The sequence below is a fragment of the Vidua chalybeata genome, chromosome 2 (assembly GCF_026979565.1).
Source record: "Vidua chalybeata isolate OUT-0048 chromosome 2, bVidCha1 merged haplotype, whole genome shotgun sequence".
In the NCBI taxonomy this organism is placed as follows: Eukaryota; Metazoa; Chordata; class Aves; order Passeriformes; family Viduidae; genus Vidua; species Vidua chalybeata.
In genome coordinates, this window is record NC_071531.1 from 65,637,316 (window position 1) to 65,654,794 (window position 17,479).

The 17,479-nt window shown below is 42.2% G+C and overlaps 1 protein-coding gene across 1 annotated transcript; it reads right to left on the reverse strand.

Annotated features, from left to right (window-relative positions):
• Window positions 1-3,248: 3,248 nt before the first annotated feature.
• On the reverse strand, window positions 3,249-16,255 carry LNP1 (leukemia NUP98 fusion partner 1). Its single transcript, XM_053935759.1, has 4 exons — window positions 16,168-16,255; window positions 14,519-14,756; window positions 5,398-5,643; window positions 3,249-3,449 (listed from the first exon to the last, which is right to left on the reverse strand). The coding sequence occupies exons 2-4, from the start codon at window positions 14,663-14,665 to the stop codon at window positions 3,249-3,251; spliced, it is 594 nt and encodes a 197-aa protein (XP_053791734.1). The 5' UTR covers window positions 14,666-14,756; window positions 16,168-16,255.
• Window positions 16,256-17,479: the final 1,224 nt, after the last annotated feature.

The following is a 17,479-nucleotide window of genomic DNA, read 5'->3' on the forward strand; positions in this document are numbered from 1 at the left end:
CTGATAAATATTTTAATTTTTTTTTATTTAATATTTTGGGGTTTTTTTTAATAGGTATTATATTCTTCTTCAGTTATACATTGTGGTTGTTTAATTTTTATTTTATTCATGCATTTAAATGTTTCCTATTTTTTTTCCCCAGAAAGGGTTCTTGTGAGCATGTACATAAATACAGCTGTTACATCATTTTACCTGTGTGGGGTATGGCATTTCATATACCAATAAGTTAAGCAGAACTCAAAATTTAATTCATCCTCCAAATCCTGCTGCAATTAAACAATACCTGAGAAGCAAGCATAAATATTTGGGAATGCTCACCTGACAGATGAGGTAACCACAACTGATGTCTTCTTAGCCCTCTCAGAAAACACTGGGGTGTAAGTCTCTCTTGCTCTTGAAAGATTTGTATGTACCTACATCCTCTCTTCCCACAGGAGCACTTTCCAGCTAGTATGAAGTGCTGGAAGAATTCACAGGGATGAGTGTTCTATCAGACAATGGTCTTGTGAGACACAGCAAGTTTAATATTTCCTGCATGGGCCCCTTGAATCACACCAATTTTCCTGCTCATTTGCCTTTCTGTTTTATGTTTTCAATATTTCTTATTAGTGAGCATATGGATTTCTTCATCCCTTTGTCTTCGCTTCCCACTGAAGCCTGGCTTCCTTCATGTCCAGGCTTTGGACTCTGATATAACTTGCAGCTGTCCCACTCTTAGAAAGGGCAGAAAAAGCAAACAGTGTTTGCCCAGGAATGGGTGTTTGTGCAGAAGCTGCCTGCAGCCAGCCCTGTTGCTCTGGGAATTCAGGATGGAATCAAGGCAGTGATTATTTTTTATGTCAGTTGCCACAGAACCAGCGACCTACTGTGAGGACAGAAACCCTCTGGAGTCTTTCTGATAGAAATATCAGATGTGCCATTGCAATCAGATTCCTCTTTGGATGGTTACCTGTCCTCCCAAATGCCCAATTTGTTATGGAATACTTGTTAATGTCTGTGGAGAATTATTTCAGTCTATCATGCAAGATTCAGTCCATCCAAGTAATACCATTGCCTCAGACTAGAAGGGACTGAGCTGGAAAGGGCTGTGGTCTAATCAGCCATGATACAGAGCAAGAGGGAACACTTTTGATTAAATAGAGGGCATTATGTGAAAGCTTCTGTTTGCAGAGTCACACCATGGGGCAGATGGGCTGGTTCAAGAGCACATAAACACTTAGAGAGTCTCCCATCAGAGAGATGGGATTTGGTGGAGCACAGAGGAGCTGTTTGTGGGCACAGCTGCCCAGCTGCTCTGATGGCAGTGAGGTTTCTCCATGCCTTCAGGGAGATGGCAACCAGCAAGTCAGAGGCAGCCACACAGGGCTGTCCTATTTCAGCTCTGTTTGGTGTTTTCTTTCCATCAGGAGTGGTGTACAACCAGCATGTTAGTTCGATGAACACAAGCAAATTCTGCTAGGCCTGTTGAGTTAACCTGCCTGTAAAACAGGAGGAGGCAGCTGATGGCCTGAAATCCAGGCAAAGCTGATGCAGCCATGGCATTAAGCTCTCTCAAGATGTGAGAGGTTGCTACCTGAAAGGATGTGAGAGGTGTTATCTGAGGATCCCAGACACTGCTGGCCATGTTCATTTCTATCCAGACCTTTTGTAATGCAGTCTTCAGATTAAGGTTGTAAAGGAAAAGTCATCTGTATTTAAGTTTTGGCTGACAGAAGAACTTCATAAAAATTCAATCTGGATTGGGAAGGACAGGAACAATGCATAGGAACAACATTTTTCCATTATTAGATTTATTAGTTTATAATATATGTTACCAGGCAAGAAGCAATTTACAAGCATCAGTAAGGGATCAATTGCTTTCTTATATATCCCCCTAAGCCCTAAACAAAAAAAAAAAAAAAAAAAAAACACCAAACTCAATCCCTTAATGGATACAAGTGTTACAAAGTTTTAAGGATGCCCTAAGCTTTTAAAGGGCTGAATATTCAAAAGTAAGGCTCTAAGGTAAATTAGTAAGATTTTTGTTAATTACAGAAAAATCACAGGAAGAATATCCATCAGACCTTGACTTTTGCTCATGACTTCATTACTCTTCGCTCTTTTCTTCCTGTATTATCCAAATCAGGCTTTCTCCATACTAGGCCTGGGAAGATTATTCCCAAAGAGAGAAGGGTTGTATCTGCAGAGAACACTGGCACTTTGAAGAAAGGGGAGCATAGGGGGATTGTGGGAGTGTGTATGTGTTCGTGAACATGTGGAGATGAGATTTACACCTGTGTTCAGGAGATCCTCAGCCAGAGGATCAGCATTTTCCTAGGTCCTGCTCACCATAGACAGCCAGTTTGGCCCAAATTCTGGGAAAGAAAAAAGGGTTGCAATGCCTCATCAACCCCTTGAAGAGATTATATGGAAATATGAGAGACAGAACATCTTTGGTTTTACTGGAGAATTTTCAGCAAGGCTCAGATGTTGATGAAGCAAAAGTAGAGATGTAGCAAAAGAGGTTGGTAGCTACAAGGCAGTAAAGTAGCAAATGGAGAGAGGAAAGGCCACAAAAGATGCAAGGTAATGAGGGTAAAGCTGGGAGAAAGAGTTAGTTGTGTGACTGTGAAAATGAGACTGAGGACCTGGGAGAGGGCTGGGAGATGCCAGTGAAACGAGTCACACTGCACAGTGATAGGAAAAGCAGAGAGAAGTGAGACATCAGGGAGGTGTAGAAGAGCATATGGGCTTCTCTTCTCTTACTTACATAAATTTGGAGCTGAAAGATTGTCAGAGCAAAAGATACCTGTTTTCAAGACAAATCTAAGTGAATGTCAGGGCCAGGAAGCAGTTGGCTGTTTATGTGTACTTTTTTCTTCCCAAACCTACCAAAAAGCCTGTTTTCAATTAAAAAAAGAAACATACGGCTTTGCATAGCTCTGTAATACATAGGTAGTGGCCTCCTCTTAAAGGAACACATCGAACACTGTTCTGCTGCAATGCTAAATGTACCTGAAATTCTCTTACGGTGGTTAATCTCTAACTTGGATCTTGCTACTGATACACTCCTAAGACAAAGGTCATACTTCTAATGACAAAAGTAAAGAAAGGAAGGTAGTAACATGGTGACAGTGATGCAGTTGAAATTTACTTTCATTTTACAACTCAGGGGTTATTCTAGCTAATAGGCCTCTTCTAGTCAAAACAACAAGAATGTTCCCTCTGTTCTTCAGGGGGAGTGTTAAGATTGATTATCTCAATGCATTCTAGCTGCCTGTAGATACATAACCTTTCTGAATGCTTGCTTGTGATGGAAACTGTTCACTGTGTTTTGCAGGTGCTTCTGAACTTTCAGCTTCGTCCCGCTCTCTCCTTGCCTCTGATTTCTCTTCCATTTTCTTATGAGACTTGCTTTTTCTCAAATGCAATTTTTCTCTTTCTTGTCTCTCTTTTGCACCTTCAGGTTGCTAAAAGGCAGGGGAAGAAATAGCAGGGAATTAAAAGAGACTCCTACAAGAATTAAAAAAACCTCATTATTTTATTTCACTAAGTAAGAAAATGTCCCATTAACCTGCCTCACCAAGCTCAGCTTTACCATGATGGGCTCAAATTCGAGGCCCAAGCCAGTCACCCTAAAGCTCAGCAAAAAGCAACACACTCAAATACTTTGATTTTACTCTGTATATGATAGGAGGGTCACAGCCTCACTGGACTTGAAGAAGAGAGCAGACAAGAGGGAGAAAGAGTGAGGAGGGGCTCTGAGATTTCAGCCCAGACTCCATGTTTGTTTCATGTGATGCATCTTTACATCCCTGAAGGCTGCTCAGTGCTTGCTACAAAGACTTTGCTGAAAACAAGGTCTGAACACATTTATATGAGAAAAGCAATATGCAGGGAAGCAGATGAATTACCTTTCCCACGCTGTTCACCTGTCTGATCATGGTGGTTTGAATTGCACCCACCGAGCTCTGAATGCAAATAAAATGCTCCATTTGAAGACACAGGTTTAAGCCCACATTTCCTTTCAGATCTCTGACCTATTCCTCACTTCTTTGAGATTCACAACTCCTTCACATCTTCCAAACTACAATTTTGACTGAGGGAATGGCAACAACTTGGTCTGCTTGAAAAACAGATTAAAATAATTAAAGCCATAATTAACACATTGTGCTCATTATACCTAATCATACATCAACTACACACTCACAGACTTTCTAGCCACAGGCATTTTTGAGAAATTATAAATTATAAACCAGAGAACCACTGGTGAATGCTGGCACATGAGGCAATGTAAATTTCCAAATGAAAGCAATTGAATAGTTCCTGAAGAGGAAAAAGAAGATTAGGGAATGCACTTGAAATTTTGACCATGGTGTAACAGTGCTATCATCATCATAATTCTGCATATTCTTAGATGATTGGTCATGCAAGGACTATAAGTAAGGGACTGATCATGTAATTATGCTGCCTATTGAAAAGAAATTTTTCCCCCTCTTTTGCTGTGCAAAGAGAGTTGAAAATTACTTTTCCATCCAAATTGTCAGTGTCAAGAACCTGGAACAAAAAAAGGAGTCTTCCTTCTATGGTTATTTGATGCTAATGTCAGGTGTTATTCAAGCACAGCTTTTTGAATGGCGTGACAACTTGATATGGTCTTCCCGATACTTAAGAGTGAGTTAGGATTTATTACCCTTTCTTCCATTGCATGATACAGCAGATACTATGTATCATAATAAAAATATAATAAAGTCAAGACAAAAAGTTGTTATTGGCTATTTCATCAACGCACATCAGACAAAATGCTCATGGCTCTGGACAGAATGATGGGGAGAAGGATGAAATGGGCAGAGAATCCCCTGCTGCCTGCATGCCCTTTCAATGAAAATATGTTCTGCTACTTACAGCAATAGCTGCTGCTGCAGCTGTGTGGTGACACTGCAGAAACCAGATGGATGGAGTCCTGAGGGGGAAATGAGAAGCCTCTCAAACACTGCAGTGTCTGGCAGTATTACAGATAACTCCACATAGGTTAAGTCAGGTCAGCAGCAGTGAAAAAATGAGCTGGGTCTTGCAGCAGAAGTGAAGCAAACCTGGGTTTGTATTGTCATGTTTTCTGGCCACAGCCATAGAAAACTCTGAAAACATTGCCACATGAGCCAGTGTGGTGTCTCATTTTGAGGATAAACATTCCTGAATAAGCCTAGACAGTAACACCATATCAAGAATCCTCACACTGATGATACAACTTTAACCTGGTTTGTGCTACTTGTAGTAATTTGAGACCACATAATGTGAGAAATTGCAATTGGAGTTTATTTCTGCACTTCCCCCAGCAAAGTCACAGCAATTACGCAAGGGATGAAGCTGACTTGGTTGGTTGGGCTTTTTTTCTTCCATAGTGATCTTATTACCTACCAAAGAAACTGAGCGTTTGCTTTTGAGATGCAATTGCTTTCCAAAGGACTCTGCAAATTCCTGAATGGAGTTTGATCTTGTCTCTGGACATGAGCTGTCTGCTGAAGGTGTTCGGCTTGCCTTCCTATGGCAGTGGCATTTGACATCTTGGTCTTCTTGAAATTCCTTGGAGCCCCTGAGGTGGCCTGAAGATGAGCCTTTGGCAGAAGCATGAAGTCGTGATGTATGGAGGGAGGAAAGCTTGGCCTGAAAAATAAAAGGTCTTTGTTGACTATTGAATAGTAAAGCAGAACACACAAGGCAGATTTTTTTCTGCCACAGACACTCTCCCAAACAGTGGTGCAAAGTGAAGGACCTTCCCCAGAATTCTGTATCTTTCTTTTTTAAGTGTAGGAGAATCACACTGACAATAACTTGCTTTCTAGAGGCAGCAGCAGCAGAATTTCCTATTATTCCTGGGTTTGAGGATATAAGTTTTGGCACACAATGAACATTTCAAATGTAAAGTGTGGTGGGTCCTGTTATGAACAGTTTCCAGGTGTTCCCCAGAGACGCGGGCAGGGCTTTCCTAGTTCCCATGGCAACACTAAAAGAAAACTACTAACTCTAGCCAAGTACCGATATTGAAATGCTAATTAGCCAATTGCTCTGTTTGTTTTCTCTAAACTACCTGGCCTCCCACCCCTCCACGTTGCCATTCTGGGACTAACATGCAAATAAAAACCCCTTAGGATCATGGGAGTATTTTTAGGAGATAAAAATGAATATAAATCAAAAACTGAACACAATAGAGGAGTCTAGACAAATGCCCTAGCTGAGGAAGAGGGAAACACATCCCCTGACTGGCTTTTAACCGTCGCCATCACCTAAGAAGGAACATACTATATTAGGCTCTGAGAAGCAGGGAGATAGACAGACAGAGAGCCCTGGTGCTGCCACCACGGAAGGAGCGGGGACAGCTGTTGTTCTGGACTTCAGCAACAGACTCTGCACGCCACGCCTCCTCATCCTCGGGCCACCGGTGTGCCACAAGGAAGGAGAAAGGACAGCTGCTGCTCGGGACTCCAGTGACCGGCTCTGCGCGCCTCCTTCCTTCCGGCTGCCTGGGAAAGCTACAGCCGCGGGGGCGAGCTCTGCGTCGAGCCCCCTGCCCAGCTGATCTTTTTAATAAAGAGCTGAACATTAATAAAGGCATTAGCCCTGTTCATTTCAGGTCCTATTGAAACAGAGATTTTTGGAGTTAAGTTAACAAAATGAATTAAGCGTTTATAATTTAGCTTGTAGAGTTATGTATTGAATTTTAACCTTTTACTTAAGAAACCTCTGCCTGGTACAAAGGGCATAAGAAAATGCAAATTTCTGAAGCTTCCTGCATAAAGAACAATACCAGAAGAGGCAAAGAACCCAGATAAAGAAGCTCCTCTGTCTCCAAGCCTATCAAGACTGACAGACGTACTCAGATAAGCACCAAAAGCGCATGCGCAGAGAGGAAAAGTTCAAAAGTTCAGCCATGAGGAAGACCACAATCTTCAGCCTCAGGACCACCGAGAGACCCCCGTACAACCACCACAGCAAACCACGCGTGCCCAGAAGGGCGTGGACCTATTTAGCATGAGAGGCGAGGACAGGCGGGGCCAGGGGTTGAATATGCATGAAAAAGTTGTGCAATGTATTGCATATGGAACATCTTTGGGAATAAAGGAGTGGGTCAGACTGAGGCTCGGGGCACAAGTTTTGGAGAGCTATCTTGCTTGTGCCGGGCGCTGACATACATACCTACTTCATAACTACCCCAGGTTACGGAGTCTATCTATTTATTCCGCGTATCGCTTCACTATTAGAGTTCACTGATACTAAAAGGAACTGGGACTCCTTGTAACCTCAAAAATTCAGGCCTTGCACCTGGCTGCAGTTTCTAGGCAGGACTCTCAAAAAGCATTACCAGCCTTTTGTGGCCAGATGAGTCAGGTAAGAGGTTTGACCCACAGTGCTCCAGGTCTTATCAGCTATTTGAGTTTAGAGTGAGACAGCAACCATTTCTCACCCAGTTCTGTCAAGTTTTCAGCGCGGTCTACATGCAGACAAGATGCTTTATTGCCCAGATTTGAATTTTCTGCTGGTTCCTTGGGCACATTTGTCTTGAACTAATGAAGAAGCACTTTCAGGGTATTGACATATCCCTACTAAAGAAGTAGTAGGAAACAGACTTCTACAATTATATTTGCAGGGCTGAAGTGGAGAGATAGTTGTTTAGTTTCTATGTGATTCAATTTTCTGAGGCCTGGAATGCTGATAAAAGCTATTGATCTGCATCATCTGTGTTTAATTGAATGTCTGCAAAGGAGATTAAACTGATACAGAACTGCTGTGTCCTGTGGAGTCATGAATTGGTGGTTTTAGAAAGGGACAGACCTGTAGAAGAGAGGCATGAGAAGGACACCACACAGAGCTGGCGATACCCCAAACCCTGCCAGCTGTTGATGATTTTCAGGATGAGTAGCTGAACACAGATAAGATGCAGATGGTGAAAAGTGTGAGAGATGGGAGGTACTGAAAATTACACTCCTGTAGGTGTCAGATTAAAGCACTCCAGGTACCCAGCTGCTGGCATACATTTTTGAATGCATATATGTTTTGGACATTATGAGAAATTTATTCACAGAAAGGATGACTAGACATTGGAATGGACTGTCCAGGGAGGTGGTGAAGTCACTGTCCCTAAAGGTGTTTAAGGAAAGATAGGACATGGCACTTGGTGCCATGGTCTAGTTGACACGGTGGTGGATTGGTTAAAGGTTAGAGTCAATGATCTCTGGGGTCTTTTCCAACCTAATTGATTCTGTGACTCTCTGTTTTGTATAAGCCTGGTGCTAAGCCTTCAGCTACTAAAGTAACCCTGAGAAGTTCACCTGGCTTTGAGGGAGCTGTGATTAGTTATAACAAAGGAAGGTTTATCCCACCAGTTCTACAATGCTTTCTGTTATATGTAACAGGTATAATTCGCGCCATTTTTTTGCATGATATATATATAATATTAAATAGTTGTTAGAATGTACCCTTTGGCATTAGAAGCCCCCCTTCTCAGGCAAAACCAGGTGTGTGTTGAAACCTGATTTACAAGCAAAGGGATGTGGCTCGCCAGGAGATGGGCCTTATCTGAGGCGATATGGAGACACCCAGGCGCTGATCATCGCGTGAACGACCCGAGATGGACATCAGGAACATCCGCCCCCCGGGCCGATACATGTGAATACTGTGTTCCCGTAAATTTCATCAAGAGTTTAAAGGACACCGGACTTCGAATTGTTCTGCCTTGTCGCCGAGAAGGAAATCTCATCAACTTATGGGACTGTGAATGAAACAAAGGACTGAATGCCAAAATCCTGGGTTCAGGCAAAATTTTCCCTATAAAAATCGCTTGTACCAGGATGGTGGTGTGGGAGCATAGAGTGAAACCTCTGCTGAGGCTGATCTCTGTGTCTTGCACCTGTTATGAACAGTTTCCAGGTGTTCCCCAGAGACGCAGGCAGGGCTTTCCTAGTTCCCATGGCAACACTAAAAGAAAACTACTAACTCTAGCTAAGTACCGATATTGAAATGCTAATTAGCTAATTGCTCTGTTTGTTTTCTCTAAACTACCTGGCCTCCCACCCCTCCACGTTGCCATTCTGGGACTAACATGCAAATAAAAACCCCTTAGGATCATGGGAGTATTTTTAGGAGATAGAAATGAATATAAATCAAAAACTGAACACAATAGAGGAGTCTAGACAAATGCCCTAGCTGAGGAAGAGGGAAACACATCCCCTGACTGGCTTTTAACTGTCGCCATCACCTAAGAAGGAACAGACTATATTAGGCTCTGAGAAGCAGGGAGATAGAGACAGAGAGCCCTGGTACTGCCACCACGGAAGGAGCGGGGACAGCTGTTGTTCTGGACTTCAGCAACAGACTCTGCACACCACGCCTCCTCATCCTCGGGCCACCGGTGTGCCACAAGGAAAGGAGAAAGGACAGCTGCTGCTCGGGACTCCAGTGACTGGCTCTGCGCGCCTCCTTCCCTCCGGCTGCCTGGGAAAGCTACAGCCGCGGGGGCGAGCTCTGCGTCGACCCCCCTGCCCAGCTGATCTTTTTAATAAAGAGCTGAACATTAATAAAGGCATTAGCCCTGTTCATTTCAGCACCCAGCGCCGATCCCGAGCTCGGCACTGTCCTTTTCCTTGTGGCTGGCTAAGTTAGATCTCTATTGCTAAATTTTTTTTTTTTTTTTTTTTTTAATTTGGCGGGATCATTTTTCATTTATAACACTTTCTAAGAAAATCCAGTAGAAAACCCTACACTCAGCGCAGGGTTTGTTGGTTGTTTTGTTATTTTAACAAACGGGAAAACTAAACCAACTGGGTATAGTGTTCACATGAATCCACAAACCTTGGACTGCAAGGGACCTGAAATACATCCTGCACACAACTTCATTCGCTCTGGATGCTACTATAAGTGTATTGGCACAACAGGGACCAATGCAGCCTTTCTCTGAATAGAGAGGCTGTGCATTCATATGGCTGCAGCTACGTCGCATTAGACAGGCTTGATGAGAGATGCTGAAAATAATAAATCTCACACCTGACAGAAGTACCTAATATTTGAAGAGTGTTTGCAAAATACCTGGTACTGGTTCAATTTTTTTTCTCCAGGCATAAGCTTACTATGTCCAGTATTATGGACTGCCTCTGAGAGTAGTGTTAATGATTTTTGCCATATTATTTTTACTTTGGTTTCAAACCAGTCAATACAGCTGTAAGTTCTGTAAAGTCTTGTATTGTATTGTTACTTTAGAAAGCATCAAAGCAATTGCATTGTGCTTGAGGGACAGGAGCACACATGCCATGCCAGGCTCAACAAGCTAAATGTCTTCCCTGTCATTTTAATAGCATCAACATATATTCTTTCCTGGAAATAAAAATTGTCTCAAAAATCACTGGTATCTGTTCCTAGAGGGTTTGGGAAAAAAAAAAAAAACAAACCAAAGGACAACAGCTGAAATGGGGGACTGGATTCCATCAGTCTTGTTTTGCAAAGACTGTGTTTTCTTTTACTAAGACATTTCTCTTTAATTTCCCTTCACAGATAGAATTACAGTTAAGGTCTTAACAAAAGGACTGCAGTTTACCTACTGATATGGCAGCAATGGTCCAGAAAAGGGACAAGCTTTCCTCTGAAATGCCCATCTGCCTCAGTGGGCCAAGGGTAAAGCTACACAGACAGGTCTATGCAAATATATTACTGTGACTGTGCTTTCTCTCACAGTGCCTTTGCATGATACATTAAATTCTCCACTATCAAAATGGGGATTTTTTGCCAGTGCTGAGAAAGTCAAAAGCACCAAGGGATCTCAGGGATTGTTACTTATTCCTATTATTACTCCTTTTTTCTGTGTTGGGTAAAGGCCATTCATGTTCAGTGTATCTATTTACAAAGCAGATAATCTTCTGCTAATTGCCCATCTGAAACAAACAAAAATACATCACACAACAAAAATTGCTGTCAGTATAATTTGCCTTATCTCTTTCTCAGTTTCTGTTCTAGACAAGTTAATTGTTTACATCTTTTGGGCTTGATCTGAGAGCTTGCACAGCTGTCAGTAAGAACATTAATCTTCAGTGTGTCAGCACAAGTGTTCATTGTTTGCTGGAGTTTACACAATGACCCGAGTATTTTAGGGATATTTTGGAACATCTGACGTTCAGGTGCTCTCCCATGGCTTCATTTCCTTCTGAGAAGCATATATTACAGACAAGCATATATTTCTTAAAAATGTTTTGGTCTGGTCTGGTCTTCAATTGGTCTATAGTAACAATATTGTGGTAGATGTTCAGTTTAAATTCAGTTTAAATTAAATGTCAGTAACTTCCACAGCAGTCATTTGTTCTGCTCCTACTCTCAGTCACTCTTAGCAATTTTCTCCTGTGAGCATTAATGTCTATTTGAAGGTGGATACATGTACAGGGTTGTAAGCTTATCAGTTCTCCTTTGTCTCAAATATTTTCCTTAAAACAAAATGTCTGGGAGGTAAGATGTGTTCTGAATCTAAATGATGTAGGATAACTAGAATGTGTCAAGGAAAATCATAGCTGGAGGCTGCAAAAAGGGTCACAGTTAATTTGTCTAAAGTTTCCCAGGGGAACAAGTTAAATAAAGGAGATGGAAACAGCTGACTTAATTATCTCCGGTCAGTTTTTACATTCAGTGTTGGCCCACAGCAACATACAGAGCTCCAAGCTTTCCAGGACAGTGGGTTACACGTTGTTTTAGCCTGACAGATTGGAGTTACGTGTTTTAGCCTGACTTGCAAATGATCCAGTGAAGGATGAATATTATTTTGTGTTCCCCTCTGCAAAGTGTGAATGACAATAGCAAAAGCATTTTGCAAAGCTCATTTCAGTAGTGTTTGTGAGGTATACCAAGATATTGGGGCGGGGGGGGGGGGGGAGGGAAATGAAAACTGTTGTTAGTTTGGGAGTTATTCTTCAAATCTTTGTCCATATTTAGGATGAGGGCTGTACCACAATAGGATACCACAGGAGTTTAGTTTTGTCTTAAAGGTGGGAGCAGTGGCTTGAATGTCTCACTACAGCACAGGAAAAACTACAAAGACCAACACAGCAGTTTGGAGCTGAAAGTGATTTTCCAGCAGAGCCACCTTTTGTGCTATCCTGAGAGCACTTTGCTTTGTAGCACCAAAAGGCTCATGGTGCTGAAGCAGTTCCCATGGGCAGGACTGCTCTGCTGCTGATGCCCTGAATACCAGCCTTGGATATGAGACCAAATGCGCTGGCAGTGCTCTTTTGGCAGTACCATTGTACCTGCACAAGGAGCTTTTTCCAACAGCTGTGTCAGAACTTGCTGACTTGATTTTCATCTAGACAGTGGAGTTATCTCAATTTTCAATGTTGAGACAGAAGGAAGGGTACACTGTGGCCTGCTGTGGAGGTATTAGCTTTCAGAAGAGATGCATTCTGATCTCAGTCATTATTCCTCCTAATAATTAGCACTGTTCTGATAAAATGAAGACAATATTTAAATAACAGTACCAGTGTTTTGAATCTTACAACAGTTATAATTTGCAATAATTAATCTCACAGTAGTTATAATTTGGAGTAACTGTACAAAAACCACACATCCAGGTGCAATAGCTCTCAAGTTACTGCTCTCAACAAGGAGATACTTTCTGGAGGTATGTCCAAGGCATCAGTACAACCCATTTGTTTAACTTCTGGCTTTGGCTAGGCAACACATACTACTGCTCTTTACTACCAACTACTCAACTTCCAAATCAAGAGTTCATTTCAAAATATATCCTCAAATTATAAAATCCCCAGACAAATCTTCCTGTCTCATTCCTCCAGTCAACATCTGGCACTGAGAAATAAAGCAGTTAAAATTTACATCCTCTATATGAAACCAGTGGAGCAAGACAAATTTGTGTGAAGCATTAATGTAAAGGTCAGACATAATTAAGTATACACAATAGCTTTAGCTTGTTAAACAGTAACATCAAAAAGTCATAGCCTTTCTGTCAGCTAATTTAATCTAAATTCTAGGTATGGATTCAGGGATGCAAATATAGCAAAGTATTTGAATAGCTATTAGCTAACTATTTAAATAGCTTTTGAACAAACTGAATATAAGGACATGCTAATATGGACAAAAATATACAAAATGTGTTCAGTACCTTTCTGAATGGAAAGAGATTTAAAGTACATTCTTACACTCCAGTTTCTCTTGAGGCCAAAAGAAATCACATATGCATGTATCTTAAGTGAAAAAAAGTAAAATACAGTAAAATTAATTAACCTCCTTCCCTTCCCATTAATAAATGTTATGTATTCAGCATTTTGATGGAATACAGCAGCAAAGCTCTAACTCAGAGCCTGTCTTGCAATCTGTGGATGAGGTGAAATATAAGAGTAAATAACAAATATGTCTGATCAGACCAGAAGTTATGAATGAAGGTTATCTCTCCAGCACATGAATTCAAAGAGGGAGGAAGTGGTTTTGGACTCGTTGGTTTTTCTTAGCCAGTTTTTTTTTGGAAATGAAAAATCCCACAGCTTAGAACCTGACAGCTACAGAGGAGAAGAACTTGCAGAGTGGAAACATAGAATGGCACAAAAAAAAAAGTTTGGAAAAGATTAGCTGCTCCTCCCCAGTATATTAGCATTTGCTTCATTGCAGCCATAATGATCTAAGGATATAAGTAAAAAATAGTTTGTAACAAAACATAGTATCTTTGTTAAGACAACTGATGTAGTTGGAAAAAAAGGAGACAGGTTTGGACCACCTAAACATTCTTTTAAAAGCTGAAATTAAAGCAACAATCTTTGAATAAAGTGAAGACTATGAACAGTTTTCAGTTTAACCTAATTTTGATAATCACTTAGACAGTTGTGAGCTGCCTTCTGCACATGAACCTGCCCCTTTCCCGACTGTTTTAAGAATAAAGAATGTACTTCTATGGTAAAATCTTACTTCATCATTTAGTAAGCTTTGTTATGTGTTGTATCATTGTTTTCAGAGTCAGATGTTTTAAAACAGGAAGGACTGCATCCTCTAGGTTAAAATAGAAGTTACACTTACCTGAAAACAGGTAAGTCCCAAAGGGTAAAGGGTAAAACTTCCTGGAGACAATATAGTTGCATAATTAGGTCCAAATCCTTTTAATACATATGGAATTATACAGTTTTCCACATGAGAACAGACTTGTTACAGGCAGTCTTTATCTATGCAGGTGCAAAATGTTTTGATGTCTGCCAGGTTGTGCTGAGCAGCCAGAACAACACTGTAATACATAGTTAGGCAGCTATTACACACTTCTCCTTACATTTCTGGCCCTATCATCACTTTTCTTGGCATTTGCCAGTTTTCTGTATTCCAAGACCCCAGAGGCTTGACCCTGTCAGACAGCTAAGCTCAAAAAGCAACTAGCAGCTGCCAGCAGGAACTGAATTTACTTGGCAAGGTGTCCCATACTCCTCATACATCCCTGGGGCCATGCCTCTGGGGATGGAGCTTATATTTATACATACACCACGTGCACACAGAGAAAGCTGCACACAGCTCTTACCGGTAGGGATGCTCTCCTTTCACTACAGAGCTGTGGCTGACGTTTTTTGTGGCCTCTGTCTTCTTTCTCCTCATCAATCAAGTTGTGGCCCCAGAAGCTGCTCATCCATTTTGCAAAGAAAATATCGTCATCCTCATCATATTCCATGTACAGATGCTCCAAACTTGGGGGGGTCTCCCAGCCAGACAAGACAAAGCAAGGTCAAATTCCACCACCAAGCCAGTAGCTTCACACTCTTCTGACAACAAGAGGAAGCAGACACAGAATTTCAACCACTCTTTCTGCAATCCCTCCCCAAAACCTGTCCCACTGCAGCCCCAGGCACTGTCTAAACATAAAGTCAGCCCTTTCTCATCTCTTTTCAACAAGGTTTCCTTTAACCTTTCCATTGCAGTGATGTCCAATATGACACTGCCGCAGGGGGTGGGTGGCAGGGCTGCGGCTGCTCCCTGTGTTGCCGCTGAGTGCCCCAGCTGTCAATACCAATGCAGAATTGCCCACAGTTACATGCCTGCGGGGGGGCAGACCCAAAGTAGGCTTGCGATTTTTGAGAAGCAGAATTGACATATTGATGTTGGTCAGAAACTGGCACAACTGCTTGCAGAGACCTAGCTGGCTCTGTGGGAGGGAGCACAAATGGCCCACTCTTCCCCTGCTGCTCTTTCTCTCCTGACTTCTGTTGCATCTGCTCTTCCTTCAGTATTTCAGAAATGTCATCTGCCTAGGTGGAAACCCTTCTTGAAGCAACTGCTCATTCATTTTTTGGGTTATGACAGACAGTGCAATCTTGCAGGTGCTGCTTTTCACCTGAGTAATTTCATCTGTCATATCAGGGGTATGGGAGGCCCTGCCTCACTTGAACGTACTCAGGGTAAAAATGTGCTGGCTCTTCCTCACCAGCCATACAGGTGTGTAAGCCATACAGGCCTCACCTATACCACAGAACAAAATAGGGCCAGGGAATGACTTCTGGCCCTCAGACTGAGTGTCTAAACTGACCACATGTACCCTATGTGGTGGTTGTGCTGAGGGTCTCCTCGAGGCTCTGTACTCTAATTACTGCATTGTGGCTGTAATACTTGGTTGTCATTTTTGTGTCTCCTTTATTTCAAAATCTCTCATATAGCACAAAAACTACTGTGGCCCACGAAACTGTTGTCTGCATGGTATGAAACTGGAAGATGTGTTAATGTGCTTTGGGGCCTGGCAGGAGGATAATGAGGGCTCTAAGGCTGTAGAGCCTGTTGGGATGGGGTTGGAAGACTGCATGGGAGGAAGGACCCAAATCTAACCCTAATCTTCTTACTGGAAGCAAACCTTGGAGTGTGCTGGTGTTCTTCTGGTGCCCAGGCATTGATGTGGAGATGCTGGTTGGTCTTGGCCAGAAATATGCCAAAAGTTGCTGGTAATTTGACATTACAAAGAATCAGTGGTCCAGCACTAAACCTTTTCCCCAGCACAAACCTTTTCCCCTACAAATGAGATGTAGCTACATCTCATTTGTAGCTACAATGAGATGTAGCTACAAAACTCCAGTTTCATTCATGGGGGTGTAGGTGTGAAGTGTAAGTACAGTGTGAGACTGTTCATTCTCAACAATACAGGTGAGGGGAATGGTTGGTCATGGATGTCTATGTGCCCAATTTTACCTTGACCAGGGCAGGAAAGAGTGTGGTTAGCAGAGGGACCTGAGTATTAGGATGTGCAGATGGCATCTCCTCAGATGTTCTGTATGAGAGCTAGGGGACACAACCATGCCTGCAGGAGCCTGGACAGGAGCAAGAAGAATACCTGCAAAACAGAAAACACCTGAAGTAATGAAAAGGATGTGTAGGCTGATTTTCTAGGTGGAGAAAGACACTCCTGACCATATTCAAACAGCCTGAATTTGACTTACATCCTGGAGGCCGCCCATCTGTACAGGCAAGGCACATCTGAAGGCCTACAGGAAGCATGATGTGGGTGGAATTGAGGCTGCCAATAGCAGGAAGCTATTGACCTGTTGGATATATATTTTCTGTTGTGAGGTGACAGGGAGAACGGGGAGAGGGGCTGTCCCACAGCTTTGTCAAAATATGCCTACAAAAATAGTAATAATCCATCAATTAAAGGACATTTCTCAAGTTGTTTACTACCAGGCACATAGATACACTGACTCAGAGTGCAGCAGGGCAAATTTTAGCTGGATTCCTGAGGTATTTGCTTTGTAATCTTAAGTGTTTTTAATAGCAGCCCTTTTTTCTTCTGTGCAATATGTGTCTTCTCACATTTCCCTCCTACCTACAATGACATTTCCAGGCATGAGATGACAAGAGTTGATTGTAAAAACGTATCAAAAATAATTCCTCTTCAGCTGAGTGCTCCATGTTAAGAAGTGGGGACAGGAACATAAACTTCCTCTGCCTACAGGTAAGGATTTTAACTAGGCATAGACACAAACAAACAAAATTCCAGTATGACATATTAAATTATTTTTATAACAGATTCAATTAATAACTGGGAAGAAAACAGAAATATTTCATTTATAACAAGGATTGCTCCAAAACGCTTAAGTACAAAGTCCTAGAAAGTTTTAATCAGCCATATTAGCTGAAACTTCACAGAATTAGAGAATCAAGCAGGTAAGGTTGGAAGGGGCCACAGTGGATCGTCTGGTCCAACCTCCCTACTCAAGCAGGATCGTCCCAAAGCACAGGGCTGTATCCAGATAGGTCTGGAATATTTCCAGTGAGGGAGACTCCACAACCTCTCTGGACAACCTGTTCCAGTGCTCAGTCACCCTCACAGTTAGGAAATCCTTCCCCATGTTCAGATGGAACTTCCGTGCATCAGTTTCTGCCCGTTGCCTCTTGTCCCATTGCTTGTCACTACCGAGGAGAGCCTGGATGCATCTTCTTGGTATCCCCTCATAAGGTACTTGTAGACATTGATGGGGCTCCTCTCAGCCGTCTCTTCTCAATG